Consider the following 18,115-nt stretch of genomic DNA (forward strand, 5'->3'; position numbering starts at 1 on the left):
GGTCCGGGACAGAGGTCAGCGCACGGAGGCAGTGAGGCCTCGTGTTCTGAAGTCCAGAGGGCACTGACTCAGCCAAAAGGACTATAACTTAAGCAGTTTAAAGATACCGTTTATTATCACTCTGGACTTTTTAAACTCTATTCCCATGCCAGTCTAATTATTTTTACTATTTCAATTCTGTAACAACACTTTGAAGTATCCGTGCCTAGTTACCAGTACTGAATTACAAATTATTCACTGCACTCATTTGAGTGCACATGACAATAAAGGCTATATTATTCTAATGTTGGAATAGAAAAGCCCTTAAAAATCAAATCTAATTTAAAAAATCAATGAATTTTATCTTAAATCATCAAAAGAAAAGCATATAGTCACACTTCCTTCGGAAATTTATGGTTGTAGTATTCTGTTCACGTGGTTCGGACATCTGTGAAAGAAGTCACCAGACTATAATGAGTGTGTAAAAAAGAGGGTCTTAGATACTACATTAAAACTATTTTAACATATTTACAGTTACAAATAGGAGTATTCAGTTGAGAAACCTTCCTGAAAGATAAGGAGCAAGCAGCTTCACAGACAGGCACTACATGAAGCACAAGAAGAAACATCTAGGGGAGAAAACATCCAGAGCCAGGATCTGAAGTTAAAATCAAGCGCAAGTAACATAGCTGAAAAGAAGACATTGAAAGCAGCACAGTTCCTGGGAAAGCTTAAAAGATGTAGCTGAGTAAAAAGTGGGAAGATTATAAAGGCAGGTCAAGATCTCCGAAGACTTAAAGTTACAGAGCTACAGAATGGGAAACAACTCTGAAGAGTAGGGAGGGGGGGAATAAGAAAAAGATTTTCTGAATACTTTGAAGCCTAATCAAGAACCAGCAATACTCTGAGTAAAAGAATCAAACACTTCAACAATAAAAAGAAAAACCCAAATGCTCATGGAGGTCAGATGGTGCTAAAGACCATAGGTATGGCAGCTCTGGTAGAGACTTTCTCCCATTACCTCTGCTAGACCAGATGCAAGATCTCTAAAAGGGGCAGTTCCAGAACTGCAGAATGGTTTTGGACCTACATATGAAGGATCAGTGCCATCAAGTCGTCATTTTTCTTTCTTCTAGGTCTAATTGCTGATGAGGGTTTAGTAAGACAAAACTTGAAAGAAAACGCTGTACAATGCATTCAAGCATTCAGCATGTACTTGGTCCAAAAAGAAATTTTGTGATTAAAACTGGTGAGATTTAATGAGCAGTTGTAGCCTTCTGTAGGATCAGTAAAGCATTTTTAATGGATTTGCATGGCCTATTAGAATGTTGTGTTACTGAGTTTTTGAAGCAGAAATTAATTTTAAGGCCATGTAGTAGTTAGTGTGAGGAATGCAATTTATCAGACTTAACAGACAGAAATCAGACTCCAAAATCAGTCAATACTAAAGGAAACATCAGAGATTGTCCTGACTGTTGTCGAATGGGTAAACCCCAAATGGCACCATCGTGAGGCCGAAAGCCCACCAAAAGAGTGGGAAGCATCAAGATCAACCATATTAAGTTGTACCAGATACTCTTAAACAGAATCAGTAGAGAAACAAATCAACAATAGGCTAAGGTTAATGCTAGAACTGACCAGCAGGAACTTTTTAAAATTAAAAATGGTAAGTTAACAGCACCTTCATGTCAAACAAATCCTGCAAAAGGAAAATTTCAAGGGAAATGGAAATCATGCAACAAGAAGAATGCTCAAGAAGTTAAAGTTTATAGAACAAAAAAGTGAAGGTAACATTCCTAAGGGAAATCAGTCAAAATGGATTCAGCGAATGTACAAGGGTTTCAAACAGAATGTAACAACTGCTCCTATATAGCATTTAAAATGTTGGTAGACAATTTGCCATGGTTGAAGTCAGTGTGTCAGACAGCTAGCATAACATGTTTCCAGGAGGCACACGTTTCCAGGTGCATGGGAAAATCGTCACGAAGATTGAAGTATCAGTGAAACAGTATATATACTGAAAAATCAGGATATTTTGTTAAGCAGAAATGCAAGTATTCGTCAAAGTCTCTTACAGTGAAAACAAAACTTTAGAATGAGGACAGGAGAGGATTTTGGGAAAAATTTTCATAGCTATTCAAAGTTTAGGCAGTTTAAACAGGAGTATCATATTTCTGTGCAAGAAGATGCTAAACCTATCTGCTTATACACTCCTGGAAATGTTCCTCATTCCTTGATGTGAAAAGTAAATCTGGTAGACAGTTTGTGCGAAAGTGGTGTAAAATCACCTGTGGCAACAAAAGTGGTGGTGCTCAGGCGCTCACTATTGTGGCGCAGAGAAGCTATTCAGCCCACTGTGTCTGCACTGGCTGTGAACATTTATGATGATGCCATTCTTGTGCTTTTTTTTTCTCCCACAATCCTGAATATTGTTTCTCTTTAAATAATTATTTAATATGCTCTCTTGAATGCCTTAGTGATAGATATGCAGCACGGAAACAGACCCTTCAGTTCAACTCCTCCATGCCGACCAGATACCCTAAATACAGTCCCATTTGGCCCATATCCCTTGAAACTCTTCCTATTCATATCCCATCCAGATGCCTTTTAAATGTTGCAACTGTACCAGCCTCCGCCACTTCCTGTGGCAGCTCATTCCAAACATGCACCACCCCCTATGTGAATATGTTGCCCCTCAGGTCCTTTTTAAATCTTGTCCCTCTCACCTTAAACCTATGCACTCTAGTTTTGGACTCCCCACTCTGGGGAAAAGACCTTTCCTATTTACCCTATCCATGCCCCTCATGATTTTATAACCCTATATATAGTCACCCCTCAGCCTCCAACGCTCCAGGGGAAAATAGCCCCAGCGTAATCAGCCTCAATTGAAACTGTTTCCTCCATGCTTCCAGGTAATGAATTCCAGACCCTAACTGTTTGCTCTGTTAGACTTGTCTGGCATCACATTTGCTTCATATGAAAATTATCTTGTACCTGTGCCCCCTTGTTCTCAATCCTTTCATTGCATCATTCAGGCGATTATTTCCTCAATCAATTACTATTTGGGATCTCTTCTGCACCAATGTTTCAAAATCTGGGACGGAAAGCGGGAACCATTTACCATTTGGATGATATCCCTTCTGTGTTTTATGATGTATGAGGATATGTCTGTAGGGTCAGAGACATATTAAAAGCAATACAGAATTCCAGTCTGGCAGTAAATGAGAAATTCAGGCTTGGACTATTAAGATACATGACTGTCTTAACCAATGCTCCAAGCAAGGTGCAAGTATAGCAGATACACATTCAAGAATGAGTAACTGACTGGATCGAGCAGAAAAAAATCTGAGTTTTATAGACACCATAAGAGTCTTAGTCTATGGCCATAACCACCACATTACCAGTAACTGAGGCAAAACTGCAGTCAATCTGACCGCAAAGCTGGCTAAAAGATAATCCAGCACCATTAGCAAAAACGTGCCACACAGCCAAATGCTTATGCTTTCAACAAGGTTTCGAGAAAGCCCACGGAAAAAGCTATCAATGTATTTTTTCAGTTTTAGAGGGAACGTATATTTCATCCTGAATCGTTTAACCACAACAAACTGTAGCTCTGCACTCATCTTTGTAGCCGGTTACGGGAGAATGTTAGTATTAAGCAATGGGCCTCAAGTCATAAGCAATTTTTTAAAAAATCTTAATTCATTCATGGGATGTTGGCTTTGACTAAGCCAGCATTAATTGCCTATCCATAGAAGGTAATTAAGTGTCAGCTGCATTGCTGTGGGTCTGGAGTCCCATGTAGGCTAGACAGGATGAGGATGGCAGTTTCCGTCCTTAAAGGACAGTCGTAAACCAGAGATTTTTGACACTTAGCAGTGGTTACGTGGTCACTGAGGCTAGCTTTTTAATTCCAGATTTTGACTGAATTCAAATTTTCAGTGTTTGCTGTAGTGGATTTGAACCCATAACTGCAAAGCATTCGCATGAGATCCTGATTTATTAATCCAATTATGTTATCAGTATGCCACGCTACCTCTTTCAGGAAGTTCACTTGGGAGGTAAGCATGTTATGGGTGATAAGCTGTCCACTCTAGCCTTGAATAGAAAGGCAGAAGGACTACTTGGGACTGAAGTTATTGTTGCATAAGAATCCAGGATGGGAATTAATGCTGCGAAGTTACAATCATCAGAAAAACAGGTCGATAAAGACCCAGTTTATGAATATAAAAGATGACCTGTTTAAATTTCCTTGCTTTCTGTCTCTTGCATTCACTCCCTCACAAGAATAAAATCTGACAAAGTGAAAAACACTTTTGGCTGAAAATAATTCTTTCTTGCAGGAAAGATATGGTGTCAAATGTTCAGATGGCCATTGAACTAGTGTTGTGGTCACTAGAAACTTGTTCCTAAAGTCTTGGCAGATGCAGCCTGATTCAGTGTTGAGAATTCTTCCGCATGCTTTTTAAGAAGTCAGTTCAGTTTCACACTGGAAGTTCAATTAGGGCATTTCAGGAGAGCAGAGAGAAGATCTAGCAGTCTTTTCCCTAATGTATTCCCCAACTGAGAACTAAACCATATCCAAGCAAAAATTCCCCTTTCCCAGGGAGGCTAAACAATTAGATGAAACTGACAGCCAAGAAATAGCTTGTTTCCAATCCCCTAGATGACCTTTCAACTTTCACCAGGTGGTAGTATTGGCTTAAAGCACGAGATAAAGCAATGGTATGTCTGGGTTCGGAGAAGGGAACCCTGATGCGGTTAGTAAAGTATAAGTAACATTATTGTATATTTTAAAATAACGTTTTGTGGATAATTTAATCTTTTGGGTGCCAGCAACTTTAAATGACTGCAGGTTATTGTAGGTGTATTTTTGAAGTCTGCTCAATCTACAGTACAGCTAACTAATATTAAAGTAAAAGAAAGACAGCATATTTCAGACTAAGATTTTGATCAGCTACCTGCAGGATCTTGCATTAAGTAAACTGAGTTTGTACTTGCTTGTAATTGCCTTTTTTGAGTAGTTTTGCATTTACATGCTAATTAACCCTGAAAGTCTGGCGTTTGGGGGGAATTTGACTTCTTTGGATGACAAACCTCACTTGTTGCTGATGTGATTTTGAACTGCATACTTGTGTTGATCTTGATCCATAAAAGTTCTGTTTTCAGAAAAACTGAGCTTTTTAAAGCTTATTTGCATCACCACCTTCAGGGTGACTAGGGACAGGCAATAAATTTGGGTATTGCTGGCTGAAACAACATCACACGAGTGAATAAAAATTAAAAATAGTTGTTCACATCAAAATGTTGGCTGAAAACATGCATACAATCTGGGAAATAATTTTTCCATGCTTTTAAGGAATCTAAAATTAACTTTTTAGAGGGAGAAAATTTAAAATAATTCTACTCTGGTAAAAATTGAACTTTTAGGCTTCTTGGGTAATATTCCTAACAGTAGTCTACACTCCCCCAGAAATTTGAGTAAATATACTTTGGGACATTTGACACTCCAAGTTACTAGTAAATACAATTTTTTCAGTCTTTTTATCTTTCCAACTTGTGACTTCTGTGATGTTTTCTGTTCTTGAGATGCATTGCTTATTTTTAAACTATTATCTGCTGTCAATAAAACATGCCCCTATTTCTGTGAAGAAAAAAATGTAATATTAGAAGCTTGGTATTGGGAAAAAGCTTTATGACTTCACAGATTTATTTTTCTTGACCTTTTCTTTTGATTTTGTTGGCTCGCTGATTTTATAACTTGTAAGTCATCCTGTTTGAATGTGTTGTGAGACATCTCCACTGCAACTGGGACATGAACCCAGACCTTCTAGCCCTACTGCTGTGTCATAAGAGTTCTCTTGAAATTGAAGTTAAATTTCACCACCTACCTTGGGATTGGAACCCAGGTCTGCAGAGCATTACCTGGCTTTTTGCATTCCTAGTCCAGTGACCGACCCCCGGTCCCTTCCCATTTTATAAATTGTATTTGGGTATTAATCAGGATCATTGAGTCTTAGATCTACTACAGTGACTTTCGTTGATACCAGTGGAAATTTTTATGTAGCCCAGAATGTTACAAACTGGCTTCTTTTTGACAACTGTGCTTTTTATTGGGATTTTAGGGAGGGATAGTGGTGAAACTGAAGACATTACTGTTTCTGTTTTTGGAGTTCATTTAAGGAAATTTTAAATAGCAGTGCTGTTGAATAGAATGCATTTCTTCTTGGCCCATAGGTACAGCATTAAATACTCTCAGGATCAATATAAATAGAGGTTTGGTAAACTGTTAATAATACTCAAACCAGGAGTTTACCTTTGTCAGCTTCTAAATAACAGTCCCTGTTGTCCAGTTTAAAAGTGCCATTTATTCCTCCAAGCCCTCCTTACAGCTCCTTTGTCAAGATTTGGCTTTGAGTTATGACTGCCCAAACTCCCCCCATCAGGAACCATGAAACTTTTAATTTTCCCTTCATCTGTTCAGTGCAGATTTTCAGCCCAGGTCTGCGTAGTTCAAACTTACTGAATCCCATAGTCCATGATTTATTGTCCCCCTTGAATGAAATTGCATGTGGCAATTTATTTTTTCCCATTACAGGCACTCCTATTAAAAGAAAAACAAGTCTACTGAGTAGAGATAGTGTACAGAGAAATTAATGAAATGAGTAAAGCTGGCTTGGCAAGCTTCAGTGAGTTCTTGCTTAAATTGTGATGCTATTGCAATCCACTGCTACTGATTTTGACCACTAGCATAAACTGACAAATGTATCTTTCTAAAAATCCAAAACTTAGAAGCATTTAGTACATAATTCTACTGCCGATGGACCCAGGAAGGTGAAGTCTTGTGAATTACACTCCTTTCAGTACATGGGCATCTGATAAGTGAATGTGAGAAATACTAAAATTATATCTCACCATTAATCTAAATTTTATTGTTATAGACTCAAGTTGGACATCATCATCTCTTAAAAGAAGATTTAAAAACATTAACTGGAATAATTTGTCTTTTGTAGATGAAGTTGTTCCACGAAAAAGATCCAAATCTGAAGATATGGAAAGCAGTATATCCAAGCGGTGTCGGTTTTCTGGAGATGAATATGAGGCTGCCTTAAAAGTGAAGATCACTGCAAGAGGGGAGATCCGGAATACGCTTGAGAAAGTATGAGACCTGGACTGTTGAGTCTCTTTTGGCTTGAGCAAACACCGGTTCACATTATTTTCTCAAGTCATTTGTGAGATCATTAATTTATCGCATTAATTATTGGGAAGGTGAAGATGCTATTTGGTCTCAGTGCCAAACTCCTTTTCCATAGTTCGTTACTGGCTTTGACTCTTCTTGCAATAACCTGAGAATAAACCAACCTGTTTGCAATTTTGGTGTCCTATTTACCGGCAAGATGAGGGTCCAGCCGCATATGTGCGCTAGCATAAAAGCTGCTTATTTCCACCTCTAAAACTTTGCCCCACCTGAACATGTCCAATGCAGTATCCCTCACTCATCCCTTTTGTTTCCTCTAGACTTGAGTATTCCAGTTAATTCCTGACTGGCCTTTTTGCATTTTATCCTCGTAAGCATGAGGTTATTCCAAAGAACTCCTTTTAATTTGCACTTGTTCTTGTTCCTGTCCCTGTATTGCCCATGTGCTCACTTATCAAACAATGTGCTGATTTTCAACTTTTCATGACTTTCTCTGTAATTTCCTTAAATCCTTGAATGTCTTCACTCATTGTATTCTAGCCTCACGAGTATCCACAATTTTAATTGCTCCGTAATGGTAACCACACCTTCAGTTTCCAAACCCTGGAATTCTCTCCCCATTTCTGCTGTCTGCCTAGCTTTTCTACTTGAGGACACTCCTTTTAAAACCTAGCCCTCTGACCAACGTTTTAGTTATCTGGCCAAATGTGGCTTAGCAACCTGTCCTAACATATGTTGCTGTGAAGTGTATTGAGGTTTTATTATGTTAAAGATGCTATATAAATAAAGTTTATGAAATGTGAACATTCTAGGCGGAAGGCTGTCTACTGACTTGTATTTGGGTGGAGAAATAGTTGGAAGGGGAGCAAAACAACATAAATCATTTGAAACTGATTAATGGATGAAAGACAAATGTTCACAGTAGGTGACACTGGTTTTCTTTTGTAGATTGTTCAGCAGATCATTGAAGAACGCATTAGTGCCATGCAGAGTGGTGTTTTTGACAAGAAGCTGGCAGAGCTGAGGAACAGAGTAGAAAAAATTGAATGTAATACAAGGCATGAATCTTTAATCAGTGGCTTACAGGCAAGTACTAAAATCTGCAACTTTCTGCAATGTCCAGTGTAGAAACAATTTGGAAATTTTGCGCTAATGCATCACTCCATATCACTGCCCACTTCATATGCCCTTGTGCCATGAACAACCAGAGCATGATAATCTTGCAGCAGTAATTGAATTTTTCTGTAGTCCAGCCTCCCAGCTTAATGTGCATTAACAGTTGGTTTTCTGACTCAGTGCACAGTAAGATACAGTTCTAGTGACCTAGCTAGCAACCTTGTAACTGCTGAATTGTGGTCATGTCTCTTTGATGTAAATTTCTGAAGGAATAAAAACTAGATGACAAAAGATGTGAATGCAGAAGATTTATACTTCAAAACCTTACAACTATTGAAGGATGTAGTTTTGCAGCAACCTATGGCTGAAAGAAAGGTGGCAAAAGCAAACAAACCTGTTCTACACCTGTTTCCATCAACTTGCATTGGCAACAGCTTCTTTGCAATTCAGGCATTCTGCTTTTGACATGTAGCTGTTGTGCAGTACTTTTTCCGTTTAAGCAAAACTTGCTGCTTTAATTATACAATTAATTATAATGTTAGAAAAATTCTGAAAGGCACAACTTAAAAATGCGTAAAAATATTGATCAGAAAATACCAATTTAGGATTTATGCTTTGACATTTTTTTGATCTATTGTGACAGTCCCAGAATTGTGCATGCTCAGCAATTACCTCCAAGTCATGTACTATGAGAGAGAAATGCACCAGCTGCAAACACCTTGGCTATTTTGAAAGTGCAGAAATCTTAACAGGCATTATCTTAACCTTTACTACTCATCTGCTTTTTGAGTGTGCTCTGATTGTACTGTACAAGCATCTGATGTCATTACGCCAGATAGGTACGTTATGATTTGGTGAATATGAAATTGAATCTGATCAGCAAGTAGAAACGAAAATCGATGTTCAGAACTGGCAGTTAACAATAACCGCAAATATAGTAAACAAAGCAATTTACTTATTGTCAAATGACTTTCCATATGTGCACTCAACAGTAGTAAAGGATTCTAATACAAGAAATCATATATTTTTTCCAGTTCTTCCTTTGTATTGGGAGTAATGGCATGTGTTTTATGAATTTATTAAAAAATAACTGATTTTCTATCAAATCAACCCATCTTTTGACTTTCCCTGAATAATGTTATATTGCATTTTGTATTTCAAATCCTGAATTGAAAATTTATTTAAATTCTCAACAGCATAAAAATGGGCATGGCCCAGTCCGCTATCATTGTTTAGCTGATTTAATGCAGTCTAGCATTGTTCAGTAATATCAGTGAAAGGACTACCAAACGTCAAACTCAACAAACCTTGCCACTTTAATCAATGTATATCGATGGTATCGAAAGATGAAAGCATCCCTTAGGTGTGGAAGCAGACCATTCGGACCATTGACTCCGTACCAACCGTCCAAATAGCAGCGTCCCACCCCTAACCTATCCCTGCATTTCTAATGGCTGGCTAACCTAGCTAGCCTGCACATCCCTGGACAATGAGGCAATTTAGCATGGCCAGTCCACCTAACCTGCACATCTTTGGACTGTGGGAGGAAACCAGAACACCCAGAGGAAACCCACGCAGGCACGGGAGAATGTGCAAACTCCACTCAGACAGTCACCTGAGGATGGAATCGAACCCAGGTCCCATGCGCTGAGAGGCAACAGTGCTAAACACGGAGTCACTGTGCTGCGCCAAACTAAACTTTTCAAGGATACAGGACGAAGTCTTTTAGTTGTGCATCCTTATTCAAACGTACCAGCTTTGTCTACCTCTATAGACAATTTAATTTTTAACTGTATCCTCTAATGACAATACGGCTAGTGTATCATTTTATAGTTGCATTTTACAAGTGAACATTGTTTTACTTATCATTCAATATGATGGATGAGCTTGTTTTTGGAAACAGAAACATTTGAAGTTGGGAGGAATATGATAATTTCAATACAAAGTGTTTTCAATGTACATGTGCAACCCCCCCCCACCCACCGCCCTTCCAAATTGGTGCACTCCACAGAAGTGGTTCCTGGGGTTAAAGGAGAGCTCATAGCCCCAGATGTGATCTTTAATCACAGGTTCTTTGTCTACCATGCTAGCTGTCCTTTCAGTCAGACCTATACCCTTTGCTGTTTCCACTAGTCTGACTTGTGCTTTTCTTGCTTGAATTTGTGTTCAAACCCACTGTCTGTTATATATAATATATATAAAAACGTCAGATCTATAACGGGATGTTCTCATCCCTAAAAGCATTAAACAAAGTCTGCCTTTATACAGTTTCTTCTGGCCCCAGGGTACCTATAGGATTGCTGTACCCTAAGGATATATGTGCCCCACTTTAACAACAACTGGTGTACACAATAGCTGTGAAAACTACCAATGATTTGTTGATTCATGGTACAAGTAAAAGCAGTTGTCCATCTGGCCTCAGGGCCAACTAGTCTACCTCTACGACTTATTGTGACTGATAACGTGATGAAGCATGAATAAGATATAGCATCATAACAGGTATGCTTGTATATCTGAAAACATAGCTGCCATTGAAATAGTGAAGTCACTTTTATTTATGCTGTTTCAAAACACCTCAGTTAATTACTTTTGAAGTGCAATTCTCCTTTTAATATAGGAAACATGGCAGACAAATTGCAATCAGTAATGCTCCACAAATAAAAATGAGATAATGACCAAGTAATCAAATTAGGTGATCTCGTTTGCAGCTCTCTTAGTTGCCAGTTATCCTGTGTGCATTTCCAGTATTCCAAGATTTATAGTTCTTCATTTAAGTGCAATCTAATTGATAACTCTTGTATCCAGAATAATACTTGACAATTGGCCTAGGTGTACGGGATCACTGGGGTAAGATTATTTTGTGACTAAGATTTCTTTTAAAATGATTGTGCTCTTGGGCTTTTCTGCAGGCAAAACTCATGCAGATAGAGAAAAGGCTAGGATCAGCAAATCAAGCTCGCAATGATTCTGCCTCAAAGAAAGCACAAGAGGTAGGTATCGAATGGGACTAAACTTGTTTACAAAGAATGTACTTCAACCTTGTCGCAGTGACCAAATAGTATGTTAGTGGTGGCTCAATGCCTTTCTGGATCTGTTTAGGGTTAACTTTGAAACTTGCAGCAATTCCTGAAAATATTCCTCGTCTCTTATGTATTTTATCCTATCAAGATCTTGGAGTTACTTTGTGCAAATCCGTTATTAAAACGGTGTTACTTCTGGTACTTACTTTTGTATCCCTGCTGTGCCAGCTAAAATCTGAATGCAAATTTAACTTTTTAATCACCTACTAACTTGGACAGATACTATCTTGGTCGTTTTAATGTTAAACATTGCTAAAATGAGTCTAGAAATTGAATGTTCACCCTAGCCCTCATCAGAACTAAGACACCAAAAAGACTTGAGGTGGGTGGGGTTGCGGGGGGTGGAGGGGAGGTGAAATAACTCCACCGAGGCTACTACCTGTCACCAAGTCACCCATTCTTTACACATGGAGAGCGCTTGGCACTGATCCAGCTTCCTCAGAGACAGCCCTGAACAGAACCTCTCACACTTCTGCCTATATCTGGCAGCAGGGCTCCCTGATTGGGGCTATTAATCTGGTCCAATCAGGGCACTCATTCTGAGGTCCACCTAGCTGACCTTGTTACGGTCACTACAGGACAGCACCATTTTATACAGAATGTGAAGAGGGTGCTGATTTGTTGGATCGGGGTTGGTGTGGAGATGCAACAAGAACAGTTAATTGTCACTCTTCATTCTTAGACCAAGCAGGTAGATTCTGATTTGGGTTCCCACAGGGATGCAGCAATAGTTGGCTGTTTATGGGACTCCTTTTGAAAAAGCTACAATTTAAGATTATTAACTGGGCCTGCAGTGTGATGCATTTGCGCATGCTAGAAGTTAATTATGTAAATACTCAGGATCCTGTTTTAACTGGGTAAAAAGTACAGTGCAAGACAACAAGGTGCAGGGCTGGAGGAACCCAGCAGGCCAAGCAGCATCATAGGAGCAGAGAGGCTGACGTTTCGGGCCTAGTACAGTGCGCCTTTTTCAAAACACAACTGTCAAAGATGTTAACGGTCCAAGTCCCACCAAAACATGGATGTGTCCACCATTCATTAATCTCGTTGTCCCCGTTGTGGAGTCTGGAGAGTCTTCCTGTTGTACTAGCATGTATAAGCTGGCATTCAGCAAATCTGTGACCTCTTGTGCAACTGAGTGAGTGTTTTCCTGATTTTTTCGGGCATGGTCATTTGTCAATACCCCTACGTCTACAGTGCTTAAACTTTCACTACAGGTGATGTGGCAGCTCACAGATATTCCTTGTCTCCTCGTTAGATATGGAATCGAGCATGCAGTTCAAGTAATACACAAAATGTGTTGTGTTTTTTTTTGAGATATTGAGGGTATAAATATCATTTCAAATGATTTCAGGATTGTTATAGCCTTCAGTACAAATTGAGTCTAGCCTCTTAGGTATTTCCCATTTTCAGTGCAATTAATTTTTATCTTGAATACGAAGAGTAGGAAAGAAATATGTTGGCATGTGTTGATGGTGTTGCATAGACGTTAGCTGAACTTATTCAGTAACCTATGTTTGAACAAAATGCAAGGTTTCATTGAATGTGTTGTTCAAGTAAAATAAGTTTATGCTTCTGCTCTCAACTAGGAGAAGAACAAAAGATGGAAGCGAAGCATTGGTTTTCTCTAGCCACATGACTGATATTCCTGATTTAGAGTTTATTAAACTTCTCTATAAAACTTTGCAAGGAAATAAAATTGAGTGAGAATCTGATCTTTTAGAACCTTTGTCACCATTTACGGCAAAATTGCTATTTAGGTTTCCCTGTTTCCTCTGTCCATGGCTGCAAGAATTTTCTTCAATGCTGAAAATGTGGCAGCCAATACATTGTTTTACCATTTTGGTTCTTGTGCATAGTGACTTAATAAAAGATATGTTCATGTCCATCCGATCTCTTGCCCAGAAGAGATTAATTAACAGTGAGCATAAAGAAAGATTGAGTGGAATTATTTGTTTTCTCACCTGGTATAATTGAACCTGCTTTTAAGGGCTATAAGACCATAAGAAATAACAACAGAAATAGGCCATTCTGCCCTTCGAGCCTGTTCTACCATTCAGTGGCATCATGGCTGACCTAACGACATTCTTCATCCACTCTCCTGTGGTTTTCCCCATAACCCTTGATTTCCCCTACTAATGAAGAATTATGTAGGACTTTGTTAATCAATTGTAGTGAAAACTATGGTGTCCTTATAACATGAATCATGGTTTTTCCACTGAACTTGCAGGCAGCAAACACTTCTGAGATGCTGATGACTATGAAATACTGTAAGGATCCTGAACTTTTATTGCAGCTTGTAAGATTATTCTATTCAATGTCCTTAGTATGCATGGATTAGTTGGTTGGTTTACAAGTTTCCTTTTTTTGCACTTTTATTTCTGTAGTTAAGGCTTTCTCTTTAGTTCAAAACTTCCAGTCCCTAATGTTTTATGTTCTATTCATGCGAGTTTTGGTGGGGATGGGGGATGTGTTATAAAATAATTTGTTCTGCAACTTGTTCTACATTTGTTTTTAAAATGTTTGTCTTGTGTTGGTCAGGTGGCTGTCAAGTGTCATTTGTAATATTGATTTACATTGTTTGAGGTTTCTAGAATACAAACTAATTTTTTACATTAGTATATTTATTTTGGTAATTCATAGAACTAAAACAATCTGCCCAAACTAGATTAAAGAATGAGCAGATGATAAAGGCATAAAGTATACGTTCCATTAAAAGGATAGCTATTAATGAATATAACCTAAAGAAATTTAGCACTAAGTCAAACATTACTAATACTTTCACAGACTTCCATAATTTCAAAAGATTTGTTTTGCATTTTCTGGAGTTTGCCATTGCAACTGTTTGCTTAGCAGTACTGAAAATGTGTTTATGCATAGCTATTGTGTGAGTAACAAGGTTAGCAAAGTAGCAGTGACTCCTGGGTCCATGAAGAGAGAAATGTAAGCCTATTTCAGAATACTGTTTTGGGTTTGATACCTACTAATTGCACCGGTCCTTGCGTGGAAGTCGGAACTTGTAAAGCATTGGCTGGAAGTTGAAGACTGTGTAGAAGACACTAAATAATGTAATTGATTTCTTTTAAAAAAGAATGCTACAGGTTTTAAGAAGCAAGCATTTACAACAAGTTATCAAGAAAGCTAATAGAACTTTATGGTTTATTGATGGGGAATTGAATGCGAGAGTGGGGAGGTTATGCTTGTTATACCAGGTATTATGAGACTGCACCTTGAGTACTGGAGTATTAATCACCATAATTGGGTTGCTAATGTGTTTGGAACAGCTCAGAGAAGGTTTACTAGATTAATACCTGGAATGAGCAGATTGCCTTATGATGGAAAGCTAGGCCTGTATTCTGTGAAATTTAAATGTCAGCGACTACAATTGAAACAGAAGATTCTATATGGACTTGACCACCTGAATGTCGAAAGAACATTTCCTCTTGGGGGAGAATCTAGAACTAGAGGTCATAGTTTGAGGTGAGGTCCATTTAGAACAGATGAGATTTTTTTTTTTTTGAGTTGAGTCTTTGGATTCCTTTCCTCAAAGTTGTAAGTATTTACAGTAGAGGTAGACATCCCCTTGGTAATCATCAGAATATGCAGGAATATAGAATGGAGATTAAAATCAGATCAGCCATGATCTTATTGGCAGTGCCATTTTGTTTCTCGTTCACGTGTGACTCATCAGGTTGGAAGATTTAATGGTCAGCCAGTCTATTTTCTAGCCAGTCAACAACCTTTTGGTTACTTTTATAGCATACACAGCAAGTAGCTGGTCTTCCCTAATAACTAATGTGTATAAGCAGAAGCTAGACAAGTTCAAGAGGGACAAAAGAATAGAAGGATATGTTTTTGGAAAAGAATTAATGAAAACAGTGTATGGAGGTTTCTGTGGGCATAAATTCTAGACTTGATCAAATAACCTATTCCTGTGCTTTCCACTTTAGGCAGATCCTGAGAATGCCAGGCATGTATTAATTGTTAGCTGGTGATTTGAGATATAGAATATGCTGAATGCGTGTAGATGTTATGGGGTGGGATCATGGCATAATCAAGTATGTTGAAGTTTGTGCTTTTTTTCCCTAACATTTAAGCAGTTGGGTCTTTATGTTTGTAAACATTTTGCAGCAATAATTTTCTCCAGAAAATAAGGATCAGCAAAATCTAGAGGTTTTATTAAACCCGTTAGTGTCATCAACAATAACCTGTGAGTTACTAAGTAGAAGGTAATTAAGAGTCACCACTCTGCTGAAGTCTCGCATAGGCCAGACCAGTTAAGGGCAGCAGATTTACTCCCATTTAAGGAAAGTAGGGAACCAGCTGGGATTTTAGTGCGCTTTGGTAGTTTGATCACTCTTAGAGTTTTATCCTATTTTATTTCAGATTAATTAATTGAACTTAAATTTCATTGGCTGTCATGATGACATTGGAATTCATGTCCCTGGAACTTTTTGTTCAGCCCATTAGATTACAAGTCCAGCAATGTTGCCATTATTCTACTATTCACCTACTGCTCTGAACTTGGCTCAAACCCTAAATGGTATTTGGAAGCTTACAGGGAGAGACAGTGGATTGTGGGTCATTGATAGGAGACCTACTGGATTTCCTTTACGGTTGCACATAAATAATCCTGTTAATGACCTTTGGAGCAGCTGTTCTGTTGTATGTGAAGACTCAAATTATTGGTATTTGAGAGATGATGAAATACCACAGAACTCTTTTAATAAGGTATTAATCTTTGAGTGAAGGTGCATGGAAGTACTTCATTGAAATCATTGCTCTGCACAAACCGTTAGTGCTCTAGAAGATATTACAAATAGGAATAATGTTCTAGCTCTAACATGAACACAGCCAGGCATAGTTATGAATTATGGCCCATTGGGGTTTTTAACTCCTATTAACACTTGGTGCTATGCCTTAGTACATTTGACATACCTTAGTTCACTTTAACATTCAGCTGTCAGAACTGAATTATTAGTATCTGTTGAGTGCACTCGTTGACACACAGATGGTTCCTGTTGTTATGTAAAACTAGTCATGTACTAACCATCGAAAACACATCCCTAATTTGTTCTTTTGAAAATGTTTTGAGGGGAGAGTAAGAGGGTTTTGGACAAGTTGTACTGTTCAGAAATTATGCTGCATGAGTGCATTTTGGAATTGATGCAAAAAGAGAAAATACCATGAATTCTTTTTTGGTAACTTCAGAAAGATGAAATTATTAAAGGATATTGTACTTCGGGCAGATCATCCTCCACTTTTTGAAGCATAAATTAGGACTGTAAGGTCTTAGTATTCATGCCACTTTTGAACCACCATTCTGCATAAGCTCATTACAACTACAATTCAGCTGTCATTCTATTCTACACTGGCAGCTAGCAAGCACCTTAATTTTCCAACATCATAAACCTCAGATAGACTTTATGTTTTGTTTTAAAAAGGTTGTACAGGCTAGAACTTCATTTGATTACATTATGTTCTAAAGCAGTTTGACTTGCATATGAAAATTAAAAATAGCTTGGCTTTATGAAATATTCCTTAACAAAATCAAGTATACGCACTATACTGTGAGCTGGAAGATAAGGTTCTTAAGTGTGAAAATGAGAGTACAAATACTACTTTTTTAAAAAAAAAGGTAAGATTTACAAATTTCGTGCTTACTGCCAAAAGCAAAATTGTAGGACCCATGTGTTGAACTACCCTTTCCTAGGATTATAGATTCATAGAATCCCTACAGTATGGAATCAGCCCATTTGGTCCATCAGTCTACACTGAGCCTTCAAAGAACGTTCCATCCCCCCCTGTCCTTCTAACCCTGAACTTCCCATTTATAACCCACCCAACCTACACATCCCTGGACACTCTGGGCAGTTTACCATGTGACCTATCCTGCACTTCTTTTTGGACTATGGGAGGAAACTGGAGCACCTGGAGGAAACCCACACAGATTCGGGGGAAATGTGCAAACTCCACACAGTTGCCCGAGGGTCCCTGACACTGAGGCAGCAATGCTAAACACTGAACCACTGTGCCAGTTATCCTTTGTTCATTACTGTAGTTGTACAATTGCAGTCTGTATTAACTGTAGAGATTTCCAAGAAATACCAAATTGGTTTTGCAGTAAGTGTTGAACACTTTGTTTTCTCATTTAAACTTGATTTCCAGCTGCCCTGCAGAGAAATATATCTTTCTGGCTTCAGAATCAATCATATGGTGCTACAGCAGTTGACTAGATATTCACCAACATTAGTGCTGTAAAGGCCCCACTTAAATTCCTGATGCACTAAACTGCAAGACTTGTGAAAGCAGCCTGGTTTTCCTCCCTCCTCCCTCTATGATTGATAAGATGATGTTGCAATGACTTTCCGACTTTCATTTGGTGATATCTAGTCTGTGGCACCACTGAAGAGGATGAGGAAACTCGTAAGTGAGCAAAGTTTCTTTTTAAATGTAATGAATGTGTTGTGTTAAAGGCCTTTGTTTTTAAAGTTAATAATGAGATGGTTGCAGAAATGTTGTAGATGGAATATTGAAAGTTGTGGTGTACCTGTTGTATGGTTCGTAGGCATTCTTTGGGAAATAATGTATGTGTCAAAGTATATGAAATCTAATTCGTTGCATGGTTGGAGAGGCTTACATATGTAGAAGGTTTCTGTTGCTTCAGATTCACACTCTGCTTTAGTAAGCCCCCACTGTTTGTGGTCTTGAAATCCTGGCATGATATCAGAGCTTTGTTTGT

At 38.4% G+C, this 18,115-nt stretch overlaps 1 protein-coding gene across 2 annotated transcripts in view; it reads left to right on the forward strand.

Moving 5' to 3' along the window:
- LOC109916227 (activating transcription factor 7-interacting protein 1-like) overlaps positions 1 to 18,115 on the forward strand; it is a 104,838-nt gene that overhangs the window by 22,881 nt on the left and 63,842 nt on the right. For both annotated transcript variants that reach the window (XM_048617310.1, XM_048617309.1), the window contains 3 exons: positions 6,993 to 7,138; positions 8,126 to 8,263; positions 11,203 to 11,283. In XM_048617310.1, coding sequence (XP_048473267.1) covers positions 6,993 to 7,138; positions 8,126 to 8,263; positions 11,203 to 11,283 — 365 coding nt within the window. The remainder of the gene's footprint in view (positions 1 to 6,992; positions 7,139 to 8,125; positions 8,264 to 11,202; positions 11,284 to 18,115) is intronic.

This window comes from Rhincodon typus, chromosome 37 (assembly GCF_021869965.1).
Source record: "Rhincodon typus isolate 14 chromosome 37, sRhiTyp1.1, whole genome shotgun sequence".
Taxonomy (NCBI): domain Eukaryota; kingdom Metazoa; phylum Chordata; class Chondrichthyes; order Orectolobiformes; family Rhincodontidae; genus Rhincodon; species Rhincodon typus.